This window comes from Symphodus melops, assembly GCF_947650265.1.
Source record: "Symphodus melops genome assembly, chromosome: 23".
NCBI lineage: Eukaryota > Metazoa > Chordata > Actinopteri > Labriformes > Labridae > Symphodus > Symphodus melops.
Genome location: NC_136713.1, coordinates 13155605 through 13176474, shown reverse-complemented (window position 1 = coordinate 13176474; position 20870 = coordinate 13155605). Strand labels below are relative to the sequence as shown.

Sequence of the window (20870 nt, the reverse complement as noted above, 5' to 3'; positions counted from 1 at the left end):
TCAAGGTGGATGAGGTTGTGGTCTGATTCCCCTCGGGGTGGGAGGGAAGAAGAGCTGTATGCTCCCTTCACGTTGGCATACAGCAGGTCTATGGTTTTATTCCCTCTTGTAGCGCAGTTTACATACTGTTTAAAGTTCGTCAGTACAGAGGAGAGAGTGACATGATTAAAGTCCCCGCTGATCAGTATGAGGGCACTGGGATGCTGTGTTTGTAGCCCCGCGATCACAGTGTGTATGACGTCACTCGCGCTCGCAGCTACAGCTGATGGTGGGACGTAAGCAGCAACAATGATGGCATGTGAGAACTCACGTGGTAGATAATACGGGCGTAATCCTACCACTAAAAGTTCAGCGTCGGGAGTGCAGACCCGTTCCTTCACAGTTATATGCCTGGGATTACACCATTTAGAGTTAACAAAGACAGCAAGGCCTCCTCCTCTCTTCTTACCGCTCTGTCTCCCCCGGTCCGCTCGTACCAGCGTGAAGCCGGCCAGGTCGATGAGACTGTCCGGTATATTCCCATGTAGCCATGTCTCCGTGAAGCAAAGCAGGCTGCTCTCCCTGTAGACCCGCTGGCTGTTTATTAAAGCTGTGAGTTCGTCCGCTTTGTTTGCGAGTGACCGGACATTCCCCATAATGATCGACGGCAGAAAAGGTTTAAATTTACGGTCTCTCTCGATCCTCTCCTTGACTTTAGTGCCGGCTTTCCTCCCCCGGCGTACCCCTCTCCATAAGTCCTCAGGGATGCGTGAGGTTGGGACACCGGCTCCATGCCTGAGGCGCAGTAGTTCCTCACGACTGTACGTGATCATTCCGGCAAGAAGAGAAAAAGTCCCGAAAAAAGTACCGTACTTCCCTTATTGATGCTGCAACTAAAACGCTGCAGTAGTGCAGGCAATATGCCCGAAAATAATACAAAAAATAACAACAATAATAACAGTTTTATAACAATATAAGGAAAGAAGAGTCGGAGCTGCTGTAACAGGCTGCCGACTCTCTCAGCGCCCGGAAGGAATCCTGGTTGGATGAAAATGTTAGTCTCAATGTCCTAAAACGGTTTCTGATTAGAAGATGCGTATTGAAATTCTTGGAAGGTGTTTTTCCTGTGTCTTCGACCCCCTTGGAGATCAGTTTGGCGTCAGAGTCATTAACATTGGACTGTCTGTAAGGGGTGTAGAGTCAGAGGGAGAGGGGGAGAGAGAGGCCCTCTGATGAATCTGATTAGATAGATATATTCTACAACACCAGCAAACATTTCCAAACACTGAAAAGACTCTTTGCTTCAACATTTCTTCAAATACGCCACCATTTAAACAGTTTGATGACAGAGACTGAAAAGGTCTTTGACAATAATCTCATACAAGTTTTCATAGCTGCCTATAGAGGGGACTCTGGGATTCAAATCATTTGCAGGTTGTATAGAGGGCTACAAGAGGAACACAGAGAAAATACCACCTACATCAAACACAAACGGGAAAAGGAAACTGACTTCCACATCTGTGAAGAAGCTTTTGGGAAAATACTGTGAGTTTGAGTGGAAGATCACAAGCTCCATCTCATGGAGAACATTGGGTTGGAAGAGTCTGATTAGATACTTTATTAAAGCTGTTCAGAAATCTCATGACACAGACTCTATCTCACTTCTCTTCAGTGCTATCTCCTGGCTCCTGGACCCAACCCCACGTAGTTCTAGACCGGCCGTGTTAAGGATGGTCCCAAAGCTCTTATACTGAAAGAAGGAGAGAGGAGGGAGATCTGAGGAGAGAGCTGACTTTACCCAAGACTTTTTACTGACAGACAATATCTCTGTGCATCTCTGCTGGGAGGGACTAAGACACAAGTGGAGGACACTTGGATGCAATGAAGGGAACTGAGATGTACCCATAGACTCTTCTAGCTGCTGTAGGAATTGTGGCTCAGAGGAAGCAAATCACTACCACCTGTTCTGTCCTAAAAAACACAGCTTCTGCTTTGAGATCCACAAAGAACCAACAGATGTCTTTAAAGTCAGATGTTACCCAGGAATGGGAACAAGTCTTCCTTGCTAACCTGCATTCATCCACTAAACCAAATACTCATTTGGAAGCCTGAGGATTGCTGGCAGAAAGGCGATAACAAAGAAATGTTCCTCCACCAGTGGAAGACTGCTACCATGTAGTTTATGGAATCTATTCAATGACACAGATCACTTGTTCTCTGAAGCTTCACAAAAACTCATTTGAGGATCTCTGGATAAAATGAAAATCCTATATCTCCCCTAAACTCCTATCTTTTCTTTCAACTGCTTTTCCTTTAGTTATGAACCCCTGTATACTTTGTTTTGTTGTTTTTCTTTTCAGTGGGAGATCACCTCATCTCTGACATCATTTATTTTGTTCTGTGTTAAAGCACAAAAACATAAAAGGAGGAATCACTCTATTGTTTAAGCACAAATGACTGTACTGTACAAATGTCTCTGAATATGTGTGATTACAAATAGAATTTAAAAAAAGAAATATGACTGAAATTAAGTGTGAACTGATTCCTCTGTCAGTCCCTGATGGATGAAGATCTCCTCAGCTTGCAGAGCTTCTCCACACACAAGATGGTGGAGGTTCCTCCTCTGTGGATCATCAGCTGCTCCTCTCTGCTTCACCAGAGTCCTGATCACTCACATTACCACAGATATCACCTCCAGCTAATGAGAGAAGAAGAGAGATGACAGAAATCATTTTCATCAGCTGGGAGTCATCAGATTCCCCCACAGCGCTGTAACTAAGCTCCGCCCCCACTCCACCTTTGGACTTTAACACTGAACGGTTTCATGTTGGTGTCTGAGTGTGAGTTTACACTGAGTTATGAGAGCTTCACGTCCACACACACTCAGACACACACAGCGTCGTTCTGTCCTACCAGCTCTGACAGCCGACTGTTCTCCTCTCCACTTTAAAGAGTCAGAGCAACACATTCAGTTCAGAGAAGAAACAGGACTTATTATAGTCAGGTCAAAGGTCAACCAACCATGGGAGGAAAATAGAAGAAGGCGTAGTTTGGACATGAATCCTCTCTGATGTTTCTTTGTTTCTGTCAGTTGTCCTTCCTGCATTTGTTCCTGCAGCTGTGTAACTTTAGTCTTTGAGCCTGTTTGTGTTCAACTTCTTCATATGATTCATATCGTTTGTTCACAGTCTGTGAGATATGGTGATATATATCGTGATATGAAGATAGCTCCGCCCCTTTTATGAAACTCTTCTCAGGTTGATCACCAGCTTCATGTGACTGTTCAGCACCATCTCTTCTGTCAGGGTTAGTGAAGCCAGATCACAGAAAACAAACCCTGAGTATGTTGAACTCTCTTTGTAGCAGAGAACAAAGAAAAGGATTTCTCCAACAACAAACAACAAGAATGTAAATATATGTATGAGCTGATATGTGGAGGGTTTACTAAAGAACACTGAGAGACTGACCTCAGAGTCTTCAGTCCATAGTTTGGATTCTTCTGAAGATCACACAGCAGCTTCACGTCTGAATCCTGCAGCTTGTTGTCTCTCAGGTCCAGCTCTCTGAGATGGGAGGGGTTGGACTTCAGAGCTGAGGCCAGAGAAGAACAGCTGATCTCTGACAAACTGCAGCGCCACAATCTGAATAAAGAATAAAAGAAGTAAATGTAGATGACAGTGAGCTTTATACATGAATGTGTGATGTTGTCCACATGAACACACTGATGTGATCATCTGTTCATTCACACATTGAAGGAGTTCATAGTGATTCATTCATGTTTTTGTACTTCCTGATCATTCTTAGATTGAAACGTACAATATGTTGAATTATATTAGAATCTTTACATTTAAATATCTGAATTCATTTCAGATGGACTAAACCCATGTTAAAATAACAGTCAACAATGAAGTCTTGAAGCATTGTGATGCTAAAGTGTTTGTTCAGCATGCTGGTAACTGTAAGAGTGGACTGAATCTATTTGATATTAATATGAGGCTGTGATAGAGCTGTCACCTTTCTCTCCTCCTTTCTTCTCTGAGGGAGAAACTCTTCATCCTTACATTTGGACTTTAGGAGCTCTCTTACGGACTGACATGCTTTGTGAATAACCTTGATCTTTACCAGGATCTAGTCTTTAATCTAAGTAGAAATGTAGCTGCAGCGTGTTCCAGCTCCAGCTGTCTGCCACTGTGGCTGAAACTTCTCTTCTCCCTTCTGTTGTCCTCGTGCCCTGCTGTCACTCTCCACTCTTCTCAGGACTTTTTTCATTTCAATCTTGATTTGAACCCGTCTGTTGTCGGGATCTGATGCTTTTAAACCCTTTAACCAAAAGTCTTTTACATGACAGAAAGCCTGGGCTAAAATCTGTGTGCCAGTGCACAATTCAAGTGTAGCGAGCGCTCACAGGAGTGACAGCAGTGAAGCTGTCGGGTACGTTGACAACACGTCCAACTTATTAAAGCAGTCAAAAAGATAGCACGCCAACGTGAACATCACTGCAAGCAGGAACAAAGAGTGTGGAGCAAAGCCAAGTCTCCTTTGCATTTAAACAGCCTCTTGATAATAATTCTGAACGGGCCAAAGACATAACAAACACCACTGCTGTTTTTATTACAGTGGATTACATGCAGAATGGGACTTTGTGTTTTTACAGCTTCTTATATTGACAGAGGGAAATATGAATAGTTGTGAGATGAAACTGTCCCAGCTTTATTTTGTGCTCTAAAAAGTGCTGACTTCATAAACAGAAAGGTGTCAGTGTTTGTCTCTGTCATTTCAAACACATCTTTTTATATATACTATAGGCTATATGGATGATTTTATTTCATTCATTTCTTTTATTGATTGGAGACTCTTTTGGTTATAAGTATATTTGATTTGATGTTATTTTTGAATGTTTATTTTAAAATGTCATGAAAAAGAAACCTGAGCAGGTGAAGTCTGAACTGTCCATGCTGAACTTAAGACAATGTGTAAAAGGGAAGTTGTAAATGTTCCTGATAAAGAAAAAGAAAGTGTTGCATCAGGTCCCTTACTGGACCCAAAATGTACCCAACCCAATCTTCAGAACTGAGAACCGTACCCAACCCAAATGTTTGTGTAGCGTTACAGCCCGAGTAGAGACACAGCTGATAGTAAAATCATTTCATCAAGTTCTCAACAAATCAAAATGTGAACCATGTTTGAACAGCATCCCCCCCTTTTTTAAAGCAGGAATAAGACGGGGGTCCTTCATGTTGTAGCTCACCTCTTTTTATGTCTGATTATTTGATGTTTCTGTAAAAGTCTGACAGAGTTGACTCAAATCTGGGACACAACTTTAACAGGTCCAAATGTTCCTAAAAACAACATTTTAAAGTGGCGATGACTATAATATTATTTTAGACCTTTAGTATCAGAAGGTTTTATAGATTGAAGAGTTTGACTCTATTTTAAAATAGTTTAAAGTTTTAAATTGTTTTCTGCCATCGGGCAGGTTTAGACATGAAACAAAGGAATCAGAACCAACATTTGGGATTTCAAATTAGTTTCATCATAAAAATCTTTTAAAGGGATTTTCATTAAAAAAAGGAATAAGTTCATTTGTAAGTGAATTTCACCCATTCTTGAGAATTTGGAAACATCATGTCCCAGACAAAGAAACTTCAAAATACCAAACACATTCAACACAGTTTCTATTATATTCATATCTATATTACAGTCAGTGATCTGACCTCAGAGTCTCCAGTCTGCAGTTTGGACTCTGCAGATAATCACACAGCAGCTTCACTCCTGAATCCTGCAGCTTGTTGGAGCTCAGGTCCAGCTCTCTGAGATGGGAGGGGTTGGACTTCAGAGCTGAGGCCAGAGAAGAACAGCTGATCTCTGACAAACTGCACCAACTAAATCTGAATAAAGAGTAAAAAAAGTAAATGTAGATGACAGTGAGCTTTATACATGAATGTGTGATGTTGTCCACATGAACACACTGATGTGATCATCATCTGTTCATTCACACATTGAAGGACTTCATAGTGATTCATTCATGTTTTTGTACTTCCTGATCATTCTTAGATTGAAACGTACAATATGTTGAATTTTATTAGAATCTTTACATTTAAATATCTGAATTCAAATGGACTAAACCCATGTTAAAATAACAGTCAACAATGAAGTCTTGAAGCATTGTGATGCTAAAGTGTTTGTTCAGCATGCTGGTAACTGTAAGAGTGGACTGAATCTATTTGATATTAATATGAGGCTGTGATAGAGCTGTCACCTTTCTCTCCTCCTTTCTTCTCTGAGGGAGAAACTCTTCATCCTTACATTTGGACTTTAGGAGCTCTCTTAAGGACTGACATGCTTTGTGAATAACCTTGATCTTTACCAGGATCTAGTCTTTAATCTAAGTAGAAATGTAGCTGCAGCGTGTTCCAGCTCCAGCTGTCTGCCACTGTGGCTGAAACTTCTCTTCTCCCTTCTCTTGTCCTCGTGCCCTGCTGTCACTCTCCACTCTTCTCAGGACTTTTTTCATTTCAATCTTGATTTGAACCCGTCTGTTGTCGGGATCTGATGCTTTTAAACCCTTGAACCAAAAGTCTTTTTCATGACAGAAAGCCTGGGCTAAAATCTGTGTGCCAGTGCACAATTCAAGTGTAGCGAGCACTCACAGGAGTGACAGCAGTGAAGCTGTCGGGTACGTTGACAACACGTCCAACTTATTAAAGCAGTCAAAGAGATAGCACGCCAACGTGAACATCACTGCAAGCAGGAACAAAGAGAGTGTGGAGCAAAGCCAAGTCTCCTTTGCATTTAAACAGCCTCTTGATAATAATTCTGAACGGGCCAAAGACATAACAAACACCACTGCTGTTTTTATTACAGTGGATTACATGCAGAATGGGACTTTGTGTTTTTACAGCTTCTTATATTGACAGAGGGAAATATGAATAGTTGTGAGATGAAACTGTCCCAGCTTTATTTTGTGCTCTAAAAAGTGCTGACTTCATAAACAGAAAGGTGTCAGTGTTTGTCTCTGTCATTTCAAACACATCTTTTTATATATACTATAGGCTATATGGATGATTTTATTTCATTCATTTCTTTTATTGATTGGAGACTCTTTTGGTTATAAGTATATTTGATTTGATGTTATTTTTGAATGTTTATTTTAAAATGTCATGAAAAAGAAACCTGAGCAGGTGAAGTCTGAACTGTCCATGCTGAACTTAAGACAATGTGTAAAAGGGAAGTTGTAAATGTTCCTGATAAAGAAAAAGAAAGTGTTGCATCAGGTCCCTTACTGGACCCAAAATGTACCCAACCCAATCTTCAGAACTGAGAACCGTACCCAACCCAAATGTTTGTGTAGCGTTACAGCCCGAGTAGAGAAACAGCTGATAGTAAAATCATTTCATCAAGTTCTCAACAAATCAAAATGTGAACCATGTTTGAACAGCATCCCCCCCTTTTTTAAAGCAGGAATAAGACGGGGGTCCTTCATGTTGTAGCTCACCTCTTTTTATGTCTGATTATTTGATGTTTCTGTAAAAGTCTGACAGAGTTGACTCAAATCTGGGACACAACTTTAACAGGTCCAAATGTTCCTAAAAACAACATTTTAAAGTGGCGATGACTATAATATTATTTTAGACCTTTAGTATCAGAAGGTTTTATAGATTGAAGAGTTTGACTCTATTTTAAAATAGTTTAAAGTTTTAAATTGTTTTCTGCCATCGGGCAGGTTTAGACATGAAACAAAGGAATCAGAACCAACATTTGGGATTTCAAATTAGTTTCATCATAAAAATCTTTTAAAGGGATTTTCATTAAAAAAAGGAATAAGTTCATTTGTAAGTGAATTTCACCCATTCTTGAGAATTTGGAAACATCATGTCCCAGACAAAGAAACTTCAAAATACCAAACACATTCAACACAGTTTCTATTATATTCATATCTATATTACAGTCAGTGATCTGACCTCAGAGTCTCCAGTCTGCAGTTTGGACTCTGCAGATAATCACACAGCAGCTTCACTCCTGAATCCTGCAGCTTGTTGGAGCTCAGGTCCAGCTCTCTGAGATGGGAGGGGTTGGACTTCAGAGCTGAGGCCAGAGAAGAACAGCTGATCTCTGACAAACTGCACCAACTAAATCTGAATAAAGAGTAAAAAAAGTAAATGTAGATGACAGTGAGCTTTATACATGAATGTGTGATGTTGTCCACATGAACACACTGATGTGATCATCATCTGTTCATTCACACATTGAAGGACTTCATAGTGATTCATTCATGTTTTTGTACTTCCTGATCATTCTTAGATTGAAACGTACAATATGTTGAATTTTATTAGAATCTTTACATTTAAATATCTGAATTCAAATGGACTAAACCCATGTTAAAATAACAGTCAACAATGAAGTCTTGAAGCATTGTGATGCTAAAGTGTTTGTTCAGCATGCTGGTAACTGTAAGAGTGGACTGAATCTATTTGATATTAATATGAGGCTGTGATAGAGCTGTCACCTTTCTCTCCTCCTTTCTTCTCTGAGGGAGAAACTCTTCATCCTTACATTTGGACTTTAGGAGCTCTCTTAAGGACTGACATGCTTTGTGAATAACCTTGATCTTTACCAGGATCTAGTCTTTAATCTAAGTAGAAATGTAGCTGCAGCGTGTTCCAGCTCCAGCTGTCTGCCACTGTGGCTGAAACTTCTCTTCTCCCTTCTCTTGTCCTCGTGCCCTGCTGTCACTCTCCACTCTTCTCAGGACTTTTTTCATTTCAATCTTGATTTGAACCCGTCTGTTGTCGGGATCTGATGCTTTTAAACCCTTGAACCAAAAGTCTTTTTCATGACAGAAAGCCTGGGCTAAAATCTGTGTGCCAGTGCACAATTCAAGTGTAGCGAGCACTCACAGGAGTGACAGCAGTGAAGCTGTCGGGTACGTTGACAACACGTCCAACTTATTAAAGCAGTCAAAGAGATAGCACGCCAACGTGAACATCACTGCAAGCAGGAACAAAGAGAGTGTGGAGCAAAGCCAAGTCTCCTTTGCATTTAAACAGCCTCTTGATAATAATTCTGAACGGGCCAAAGACATAACAAACACCACTGCTGTTTTTATTACAGTGGATTACATGCAGAATGGGACTTTGTGTTTTTACAGCTTCTTATATTGACAGAGGGAAATATGAATAGTTGTGAGATGAAACTGTCCCAGCTTTATTTTGTGCTCTAAAAAGTGCTGACTTCATAAACAGAAAGGTGTCAGTGTTTGTCTCTGTCATTTCAAACACATCTTTTTATATATACTATAGGCTATATGGATGATTTTATTTCATTCATTTCTTTTATTGATTGGAGACTCTTTTGGTTATAAGTATATTTGATTTGATGTTATTTTTGAATGTTTATTTTAAAATGTCATGAAAAAGAAACCTGAGCAGGTGAAGTCTGAACTGTCCATGCTGAACTTAAGACAATGTGTAAAAGGGAAGTTGTAAATGTTCCTGATAAAGAAAAAGAAAGTGTTGCATCAGGTCCCTTACTGGACCCAAAATGTACCCAACCCAATCTTCAGAACTGAGAACCGTACCCAACCCAAATGTTTGTGTAGCGTTACAGCCCGAGTAGAGACACAGCTGATAGTAAAATCATTTCATCAAGTTCTCAACAAATCAAAATGTGAACCATGTTTGAACAGCATCCCCCCCTTTTTTAAAGCAGGAATAAGACGGGGGTCCTTCATGTTGTAGCTCACCTCTTTTTATGTCTGATTATTTGATGTTTCTGTAAAAGTCTGACAGAGTTGACTCAAATCTGGGACACAACTTTAACAGGTCCAAATGTTCCTAAAAACAACATTTTAAAGTGGCGATGACTATAATATTATTTTACACCTTTAGTATCAGAAGGTTTTATAGTTTGAAGAGTTTGACTCTTTTTTAAATTGTTTCAAGTTTTAAATTGTTTTCTGCCATCGGGCAGGTTTAGCCATTAAAAACAGAAGAAATCAGAACCAACATTTGGGAATTCAAATTGGTTTCATCATAAAAATCTTTTAAAGGGATTTTCATTAAAAAAGGAATAAGTTCATTTGTAAGTGGTATTTTTAAGTCCGTTTGTCTGGGACATGATGTTTCCCAATTCTCAACAATGGGTGAAATTCAAACACATTCAACACAGTTTCTATTATATTCATATCTATATTACAGTCAGTGATCTGACCTCAGAGTCTCCAGTCTGCAGTTTGGACTCTGCAGATAATCACACAGCAGCTTCACTCCTGAATCCTGCAGCTTGTTGGAGCTCAGGTCCAGCTCTCTGAGATGGGAGGGGTTGGACTTCAGAGCTGAGGCCAGAGAAGAACAGCTGATCTCTAACAAACTGCAGTCCATCAATCTGAATAAAGAATAAAAGAAGTAAATGTAGACGACAGTGAGCTTTATACATGAATGTGTGATGTTGACCACATGAACACACTGATGTGATCATCTGTTCATTCACACATTGAAGGACTTCATAGTGATTCATTCATGTTTTTGTACTTCCTGATCATTCTTATATCGAAACGTACAATATGTTGAATTTTATTAGAATCTTTACATTTAAATCAGAGCTGCAGCTATCGAATATTTTAGTAATCGAGTATTCTATCGAATATCCCGTCGATTAATCGAATAAATCATACTTTTGCTTAATTAAGGTTTAACTCATCTTGGGTCGTCTCTACAAACCTGCTTCTTTGCAGTTACCTTGGAAACGCCTGCTTGTTACAGCCAACCACCTCTGCTCTACAGCTGCTGACACTCACCATATTACTGACAGTCACCCAAATAAACTTTTGGATTCACTGGTCAAGGCGGCAGGTAGATGAAAAATACAGGCCAAACATGTTTTAATGGCTGAAATAGAAAATACTGTTTTGTGTAGCCGACACATCTGTTACAGTACATTTAATAGAGAAAGCATTATGTTCTGTTGAATCAATCACAGAATCAATCATTATGTCAGATAAGGAGATTGAGAAACTTTAAATATATATTTGCTAAATTATTATTCCACAAACAAGTTCTGTCTTGATTTAGCTTTGAAGACATCAGACATTTCATATAATCAGCCTGTACATTGTTAAAAGTGTATCTCTGTCTGCTCCTGCAGCGCGTGCATTCAGCGCGCTCACAGACTACAGAGACCAGAGACGCGTCTATGACAGAGACTGTGAGAGGACGCTGCTATCGTTACGTTAGCTGCAAACACGGAGAGAGTGAACGGAGAAAAGCCGACCGTTTGACCGGATCACGTGTTCCCGACTCGGTCGTATGGATCACGGATCAACTGTGTGCTGACTAAAAGTTAAAAAGGGGCATGTCGTGCTCGCGTGTGTGCGTGTTGAAGTGTCTGTGTGTCAGAGAGAGGAGCAGCTAGCTGCAGCTACATTAAACATGTTTTATACTCATACCAAAGTTTTGATGTCGCAAAAAAAAAAAAACTTAACGAAGCCTCGAGGCAGCGAAAATTCCTCGATGAATTTTTGTAATCGAATTATTCGAGTTATTCGAGGAATCGTTTCAGCTCTAATTTTGTCAGATCAGAAAATTGAGAAAATTTGCTTGTGTGCATTCAGCGCGCTCACAGACTACAGAGACTACAGAGTAGTGATGTGTCGGCTCTAAGACTCGGCTCTTTGAAGTGAACGACAGGAGCCGGCTCGTCATTGGAAGCCAGATGGGAGCCGATTAGTTTTTGTCTTGTCTTTTTTCTGTTAAAGCCGGATATCATTGGTGAAGATGTGCGGTTGCGTCTGTGTCCTCACTGAGCAGGGGGAGGGGAGGGGTTATATACACAGCAGACGAACAGAAGAGAGAGACAGAGGTTGAAACATCTGTTATGTCCTACTCGTACTTTTCTTTAAGTTTCGTTTCATTAAAACTGAAAGTAAACACAGTCGCGAGTCTCCCGACGTGACTGCAGGTTTTTTTTTTAGAACGGCATTTAAATGAATCGGAGCAACGATGTAACGCAGTTTTAAGAGGCAGCGTCAATCAAGTTATTTGTTGCAGCAAGAAAGGCCGGGGATGATCAGGCAAAGAGGAGAGGAGAAATGTTTATTTTGAACTTGATTTTTTAGAGAGAGGATTTGATGCAGTGTTCCTTCATTTTGAGACATTGTCACCATTTAGTGTCTATGTGTTTAGGTGAGTGTATAAATAAAAGTGTGTTTATATCATAAACATTTGATATAATGCATATTTTTACAAAAAATCTGAAGAGCCACATGGGAGCCGAAAGAGCCGGCTCTTTTTGGTGAGCCGAGCAAAAGAGCCGGTTCTCTAAAAAGAGGCGGAATCCCGGATCACGTGTTCCCGACTCGGTCGTATGGATCACGGATCAACTGTGTGCTGACTAAAAGTTAAAAGGGGCGCGCCGCGCTCGTGTGTGTGTGTGTTAGCGCTGAAATGTCTGTGTGTCAGAGAGAGGAGCAGGTAGCTGCAGCTACATTAAACATGTTTTATACTCATAGCAAAGTTTTGATGACGCAAAAAAACAAACTTAGCAAAGCCTCGAGGCAGCGAAAATTCCTCGATGAATTTTTGTAATCAAGTTATTCGAGGAATCGTTTCAGCTCGAATTTAAATATCTGAATTCATTTCAAATGGACTAAACCCATGTTATATATCTTTTTATTGTTGAGTATCTACATCACATCAAATATTTCCAACAGTGATTAGAGTCAGAGAAATATTAGAGATGTAACTGGACGTGTCTTGTCTTGGCGGCAGCCAGAATGGGCAGCCAGAATAGTAGTTATTTAGCCGACTCTTACTCCCAGCATGCTCTGCAACACCTAACACATGTTGGTGTGAAGTTTAGGGTGAATAAAAGCAGTCGTCTCCCATTGTTCTCTCTCTTCAAATGCTTCCAGCACCCAGAGACACAAGTCTACTCCTGCAATGTTTTGGCGTGCAGGCAACCCGAGGCCACAAGGAATGACAGTGTTCTGAATCCCCAGCTTGCATCATCCATTGAACGCATCTCAACGGAGATTCTCGCAGAGCGTCTTATTCGCAAACTGAATTAAAAACAATGTTTAGAGAGTGTAAAGATCACGTCTGGTTCCATCCTGCAATGAACAGGACAACCACGGAGATCGCCTCGCTCGACAGAGAACACACCGATCCTGCTCATCCTCTGGGAACCGCCGCCGCCATCACAACTCATCTGCACAGAAACAGACTGGAGATCTGATTTCATGGTGGGACCTTTCCCCTCCTCAACCGCAGACAAACGCTTTACAAGTGAGGCTGAATCAGGTCTGAGCAGTGAGCTTTAGAGAGTGTGTTTAATAACTGAGTTATTAATTTCTCACACACACACACACTGTAGTAAGTAAGGGTGCATGAGCTGAATATTATTAAGTGTGAAGCGGTCTGTCCTTGATTTTCAAAAGCACATCAATTTAGTTTTGCCAGAATTGAGCACACGTCTTAATTGATTAAGATTTATCTGAATGGCATCAAAAGTAGATTGTAGCTTTTGTCTGGCACCTGTTAATGATGAAGCAGAACAATACAAAATAGTGTCATCTGCATAAAAGGGAAATTTGGAGTCAGAACATTTAACAAACAGTAAATAAAATGGGACCCAATATGGACCCCGGGGGGGGACCATTTTGAGTCAACAAAGGTTTGTAGGATATACCATCAACCTGAACACTTTGTGTTCTGCTGCACAAGTAGTTGCTAAACCACATGCCAGCTTTTGTTTGTTTGTCTGGGAGTTTTGAGTTTGTCTGAAATTCAAACACAGTCAACACAGTTTCTATTATATTCATATCTATATTACAGTCAGTGATCTGACCTCAGAGTCTCCAGTCTGCAGTTTGGACTCTGCAGTCCCTCACACAGCAGCTTCACTCCTGAATCCTGCAGGCTGTTGATGCTCAGGTCCAGCTCTCTGAGATGGGAGGGGTTGGACTTCAGAGCTGAGGCCATGACATCACAGTGAGTCTTTGAGAGTCCACAGTTAAAAAGTCTGTAGTGACACATATAATAGACAATTAAGAGTAATGAAAGAAGCGTTGATATTCACGTCTCACATCTGATGATTGAAGTTTGACAGGTCCTGTTTGGTCTTAACTTTACACATCAGTGGAATCTCTCACTGACACAAAAAGTCTCCTCACTGTTTTTCAAACCTGCACATTCTTCATCTTTCAATCATTTACTAAATGTTACAGATGTGTAACCCTGCTGCTAAAAACAGCTTAAAATAGTTATTAAAAGAGTCATAAACAACATAATTATTGGTTTAGTTCATCAGTTAATGTGTTTATTTGATGTAACACACTCGAGCTGTGATTACTAAGTCAGTGAGTTTATTGTTGCAGTTTTGTACGACTAAAATCAACAGTAGTTTTGCAGTGCAGATTGATGTGCAGCAAAGTAAAAGTCTGCGATGCAGGACGAGAGTTTCTTTTTTTATGAAGCCAGAGTGAGTAAGAGATGGTCACCATGTTGTCACCTTGTTAAATGTAGAAGTTGATAAACAGCAGCACTAAGTGATAAAGATGGACAGAGGATAATTCATCAGTTAGGAGTGAGAAGAGTTCCTGTAGAAGTCATGAAACTGAGTGAAGTGTGTGTCATCTTAAAAAGCTGCACTTCACATGTCTCAGTCAGCCAGCTGCTCACTTCATTGTGCTCGTTTTTCTGCCTGTTAGCAAACAAGTTATGGCTTTGCAAAGTCATTCAAACCAGTTCATGTGATTTAGTGATCCTGTAACTAATAAAGGTAAACATCATTCATGCTCATGATTTCATTTAGAGGTCAAAATCCTGATTTGACTCAAACAAAGCTGCTGTTCCTTAAACTGTGTGTGTGTGTGTGTGTGTGTGTGTGTGTGTGTGTGTGTGTGTGTGTGTGTGTGTGTGTGTGTGTGTGTGTGTGTGTGTGTGTGTGTGTGTGTGTGTGTGTGTGTGTGTGTGTGTGTGTGTGTGTGTGTGTGTGTGTGTGTGTGTGTGTGTGTGTGTGTGTTGTGCCCAGGACCTCGCTCCTCCAGAACCTAGAAAGACGTGCATTTATCCAGGAGGGTTACACATGGAAACACATGGAGTTTGATTTAGGATGAGCTGTGGGATCTATTCAGAGGACTCTCTCTGCAGTAGAAAACCATTTGAAAGTCATTGAACAGTAACTCTGGAGGAGGACCATCTCATTCTCCAGCCGTCTGACTCACTTCTATAAAAGTGAAAATACAGAGACTGCTGCAGAATGATCCAGAAATCAAACAAGTCAGCCAAGAATCAAATGTAGTGAGGTGAAGGATCTCCTGTAAGAACAGTTTATCTGTGATCTACCTGCTGACATGTTCAGAGATGATGCTCATGATTGATTAGTAATACCTGCTGAGGCTGGAAGGGGGCGCTCACAGCATCTGATATCTCTCTTTTCAGGGATTAACACTATCACACATCTCAGTCACTTCTTTGGGAATTCTCTCCTGAATGTGTTCACAAAAAAACTATCAAAAACATTTATGAACTCAGGACAAAAACCTCAAAAACATCACGTATGAAAAAAACTACCACTGACTGTTTCTCCTGAACATTAACAGAGGAACAGTTTTTAGTGAACAGAGAGGATTTACTTTAGTTTATTAAATTATTACATAGGGCTGGGAAATTAATTTAACATTATTACAAACTGACTTTCAGAACAATTAATCGATGTCATCTCGCCCATGTCAATTATTTTAATTATTTTCAGGACAGAGTCACATGAAGACACGTCCAATCCATGACCTGGAAGTTTGAACACATTTTGTCTTCAGGGAAGACGACGTCCAACAAAAACAAGTCAAATGAAAACACTGAAGAAAAAAGTTTCTCTTTTAGAGAAGTTAATTTCTCCTTTAAAACTAAAATGTGTGGTTTTCATCTCAAGAGATGATTTGATTTCAATTCCAAATATTCACTTAATAACCACTCGATAGTTCATCAGATATTCACTCCTTCATTAGAAACATATCCCAGCTTTAATAGTGGAGCACATTTACAGTAGAGACCATGTCAGTGAACTATGAGGGGAAAAACTAAATCATCTTTTAATAATCTTAACTGAGGTCACATGTTGAATGAATGGTGATATTGATTTGAGGTCATATCACCCAGCACTATTAGTACATGACACTGATTTATAATGTTCATCACATCTGGACTTACTCTGCCTTCCTGCAGTTCCTCACAGCTGGAATCAGTCTCCATCGTCCCTGGTCTGATGTGTTGTACTTCCACAGGTCCAACTCATCCAGAACCTCCTCGGACATCTGCAGCATGTAGGCCAGAGCAGAGCAGTGGATCTCAGAGAGTTTCTTCTCTGATCTGTTTTCTGACTTCAGGAACTCTTGGATCTCCTGATGGACTGAGAGGTCCTTCATCTCCGTCAGACAGTGGAAGATGTTGATGCTTCTGTCAGGAGAGATATCTTCACTGTTCATCTCCTTCAGGTTGTTGATGACTCTCTGGATCATTTCTGGACTGTTGTTTGTCTGACCCAGCAGGCGTCCTAAGAGTCTCTGGTTTGACTCCAGAGAAAGACCATGAAGGAAGCGAACAAACAGGTCCAGGTGACCGTTCTGACTTTGAAGGGATTTCTTCATTGATTCCTTTAGGAGAACATCAAGAGTTAAATCTACATGTGTTTGTCCCAGAAAAGTCCTCAGTACTGTTGTGTTCCTGTTGGTGAAACAGTGGAACATGTAGACTGCAGCCAGAAACTCCTGAACGCTCAGATGAACAAAGCAGTAGACTGTTTTCTGGAAGATCACACACTCTGTTTTGAAGATCTCTGTACAAACTCCTGAGTACACCGAGGCCTCTGTGACATCCAGACCACACCGCTCCAGGTCTTCTTGGTAGAACAGGATGTTTCCTTTCTTTAGATGTTCAAACGCCAGCCTCCCCAGCTTCAGAAGAACTTCCCTGTCAGACTTGGTGAGATTCTGAGGACTCGCCTGACGTCCCTCACCATACTTGTTCTTCTTCCTCTTTGTCTGAACCAGCAGGAAGTGTGAGTACATGTCAGTCAGGGTCTTGGGCAGCTCTCCTCTCTGCTCTGTGCTCATCATGTGCTCCAGAACTGTAGCAGTGATCCAGCAGAAGACCGGGATCAGACACATGATGTGGAGGCTCCTGGAGGTCTGGATGTGTGAGATGATTCTGCTGGACAGATCTTCATCACTGAACCTCCTCCTGAAGTACTCCTCCTTCTGGGCGTCAGTGAAGCCTCGTACTTCTGTTACCCTATCGACACATGAAGGAGGGATCTGATTGGCTGCTGCAGGTCGAGAAGTGATCCAGATGAGAGCTGAGGGGAGCAGATTCCCCTCGATGAGGTTTGTGAACAGTGTGTTTAATGATGACTTCTGTGTGACATCAGACACAACCTCCATGTTTGTGAAGTCCAATGACAGTCTGCTTTCATCCAGGCCGTCAAAGATGAACAACAGTTTACAGACAGCGAGCGTCTCTGCTGCCACCTTCTGTAATGTTGGATGGAAAACACGGAGCAGCTCAAGAAGACTGTAGCGCTGATCTCTGACCAAGTTCAGCTCCCTGAATGAAAGCAGGATCAGCAGACTGACGTCTTGGTTCTCTGAGCCCTCGGCCCAGTCCAGAGTGAACTTCTGCACTGAGAAGGTTTTTCCAACACCAGCCACGCCGTTTGTCAGAACCACTCTGATGGGTTTCTGTTGGTCGGGTTGAGCTCCTGTCTTTGGTTCCTGTTGGTCGGGTTGAGCTCCTGTCTTTGGTTCCTGTTGGTCGGGTTGAGCTCCTGTCTTTGGTTTCTGTTGGTCGGGTTGAGCTTCTGTCTTTGGTTTCTGTTGGTCGGGTTGAGCTCCTGTCTTTGGTTTCTGTTGGTCGGGTTGAGCTCCTGTCTTTGGTGTCTGTTGGTCGGGTTGAGCTCCTGTCTTTGGTTCCTGTTGGTCGGGTTGAGCTTCTGTCTTTGGTTTCTGTTGGTCGGGTTGAGCTCCTGTCTTTGGTTCCTGTTGGTCGGGTTGAGCTCCTGTCTTTGGTTCCTGTTGGTCGGGTTGAGCTCCTGTCTTTGGTTCCTGTTGGTCGGGTTGAGCTCCTGTCTTTGGTTCCTGTTGGTCGGGTTGAGCTCCTGTCTTTGGTTCCTGTTGGTCGGGTTGAGCTCCTGTCTTTGGTTTCTGTTGGTCGGGTTGAGCTTCTGTCTTTGGTTTCTGTTGGTCGGGTTGAGCTCCTGTCTTTGGTTCCTGTTGGTCGGGTTGAGCTCCTGTCTTTGGTTCCTGTTGGTCGGGTTGAACTCCTGTCTTTGGTTCTTGTTGGTCGGGTTGAGCTCCTGTCTTTGGTTCCTGTTGGTCGGGTAAGGCTTTAAAGATGTCCTGGCACTTGATTGGAGTCTCATGGAGGGTCTTCTTTTTAGAGTCTGTCTCCATCTGTCTCACCTCATGTTGGGTGTTCACCTCTTCTTTCTGTCCCTCTGTGATGAAGAGCTCAGTGTAGATCCTTTTGAGGGGGGCTCGACTTCCTGTTTCATCACTTCCTTCAGTCACATGTTCACAGCTCGTATTCAGACTGACCTTATGTTGATCTAAAACCTCCTGCTGACCTCTATCTACTGAAAGAGAGAATGATACAATCTGATTATTGTTTTCAGATGTTTTTGTAAAAGAAGTAAAAAAGAGTTTTAATTTCTAGACTTTTGACATTGACCAATAAAAGTCGTGTTTTAGGAGGAGATCACAGAAGGTGTACAGTCTTACTTTGTTCAGTGCTGCTCTGACTGACTGTCTGCAGTCCAGATCCTGGTCTGGATCCATACTGAGGACAGGACGTCTGCTCCTCTCTAACATGAGTCCTCTTCGTCCCCCTGTGAAGACATGTCTTTAGAACTAAACTGATGGTTGACTGATAGAAAATATGAAGATTTATCAAACACAATGTAAACAGTTAGATGATGACAGAGAGCAGGTAACACCTTCTTTCTTCTGTTTGGATTCAGCTCATAGTCTGCAGGGAGATGATTGTTTCTTGTGTTTTAACCCTCCTGCTTTCATAAAGACTGAAGAACAACAGTTCCTCTCTCAGTGGCCTGCCAGAATGCCAGACAAGATTCAGGTCTGTGTCCCTTTGGAGAACCCTGAGTTATTTAACTGGGAACAGGTCAAAAGACTCTCACTCCCAGCATGCACTGCAGGGATACTCTGCAACACCTATCACGTAGGTAGGTAGGTAGGTAGGTAGGTATCTATGCAAAAGGATGAATACTGACAGAATAAAGTGGGCGTAGTGCAATGATGGATTAGATATAAGAAGTGATATCATATAGAATAAAGTGGAGTGGTGCATTAAGACCAAATAAAGCATTAGGCGGTTAAGGTGCAGCATAAGGAAACAAGAAAACAGAAAGGAGGGAGGTAACAGAGTTCACAGCTTAGCATGTCTTAGCTACCCTCATCAAACAGTTTAGTGAGGCTGAGTTATAGGTCTGAGCAGTTAGCTTTAATAACTGAGTTATTCATGTGAAACTGTGATCATATTTTTATTTTATTCAACCACTGCACCTTTGGTTTTACCAGAGTAAAACCTATATTTGTTGTCTTCATTTGGGCTGCTGCGTCCTGTGTGTGTTTCTCTGTGAATTCTAGTGTCATATCTGGATCATATCTTCATGATCAGGGAGACCAGTGTAAACACTGTCTAATATAAATTCAGCCACTGGCTCCTGGGGATGGAGTAGACTATTCCAGAGTTGTGTGCGAGTTACAGACTGTGATCCAGCCTCTTCAGACACACACTGTTTCTTTTCCCCTCTCTTTCTAACACACACCTTTCAAGGTCACCTGAACACAGGGGCCGTGCTGAGCGCCATCTTCTGCTGCTAATAAATGTACTTTGTACTTTGTAAGACAGATAAGATCAGATTACAGCTTTACAAGGTGACCAACCCTACAAGGAAACATCTGAAGAGACAAAGAGTTAGTAAGAAGACTTACTTTGTGTCTGAGGGTCCAGATTCTTTACTGAAGTATATAAACTCAGCTTTGGAGCAATCACTCTTCAGAGACAGACAGCTGGGTACAGGAGACTCTGCTCTCTGTCTGCTCCTCTCAAATCTACAAGAACAAACTTTGTGTTATATTTCCATCACATGAATACATCTTTAGATACCACAGCAACAAAACACAGAAGTCTGGGCTCCCAGACGAGGTGATGTTCTTGTGTTTAATGATCAACCTGCACACAGAGGAAGATCACTACGCGACTTTGTATGTGAACATTGTTTGGAAGAGATGCTGAGCTAACCCTCCGAGATCAACTTCCTCTTTTGATCATGTGACTTCTGCTTATTGAAATGCGTCTTTAACATAGCTCACATGCTACACAGAGCTGATACAGAAAAGATCACTGCACGAACAGGACAACATTTGATAAACAGGAAATATGGATGAGAGGAATAATTTTTTTAATTAAGGACTCTTTTTTTTTAAATGATTTCTCTTCAAAGTTTAAACTCGCTGATTGATTAAAGTAGAAATCTGAAGTGAAAATGAGTTATTAAGAAGACTTACTTTGTGTCTGAGGGTCCAGATTCTTTACTGAAGTTTAGAGGTTGATGTATGGAGCGATCACTCTTCAGAGACAGACAGCTGGGTCCAGGAGACTCTGTTCCGTCCTCCTCTTCCTCTAAACTCACATCCATGATCTGATCTGAAGTCAGTCTGAGAGGAAACACAGAAACACTCACTGAGAGAGCAACACAAGAGAAACAGGAAACATGATCTAACTCACACACACACACATTATAAACTGTCTGTGTTCAGTTGACAGGAGGAAACTGAGAGTACAGAAGTGAAGATATAAAAACTGTGGATAAACACTCAC

General features: G+C 41.4%; 3 protein-coding genes across 3 annotated transcripts in view; all 3 read right to left on the bottom strand.

Moving 5' to 3' along the window:
* LOC306818909 (NLR family CARD domain-containing protein 3-like) overlaps positions 1-20870 on the bottom strand; it is a 112825-nt gene that overhangs the window by 37186 nt on the left and 54769 nt on the right. The window contains exons 4-8 of the mRNA XM_079336639.1: positions 13822-13995; positions 10189-10362; positions 7941-8114; positions 5694-5867; positions 3447-3620 (exon numbers count right to left, since the gene is read on the bottom strand). Coding sequence (XP_079192765.1) covers positions 3447-3620; positions 5694-5867; positions 7941-8114; positions 10189-10362; positions 13822-13995 — 870 coding nt within the window. The remainder of the gene's footprint in view (positions 1-3446; positions 3621-5693; positions 5868-7940; positions 8115-10188; positions 10363-13821; positions 13996-20870) is intronic.
* The window catches only part of LOC306818784 (uncharacterized protein), a gene marked incomplete at its 3' end in the record, with an annotated part of 49206 nt that overhangs the window by 28308 nt on the left and 28 nt on the right, over positions 1-20870 (bottom strand). The window lies entirely within an intron of this gene.
* Positions 15102-20861, bottom strand: LOC306818783 (uncharacterized protein; the record flags this gene model as incomplete). The annotated part of the gene is made up of 5 exons (XM_079336501.1): positions 20558-20861; positions 19982-20101; positions 18749-18855; positions 17993-18603; positions 15102-15119 (listed from the first exon to the last, which is right to left on the bottom strand). Exons 1-5 carry the CDS (start codon positions 20686-20688, stop codon positions 15102-15104), a joined length of 987 nt encoding a protein of 328 aa, XP_079192627.1. The 5' UTR covers positions 20689-20861.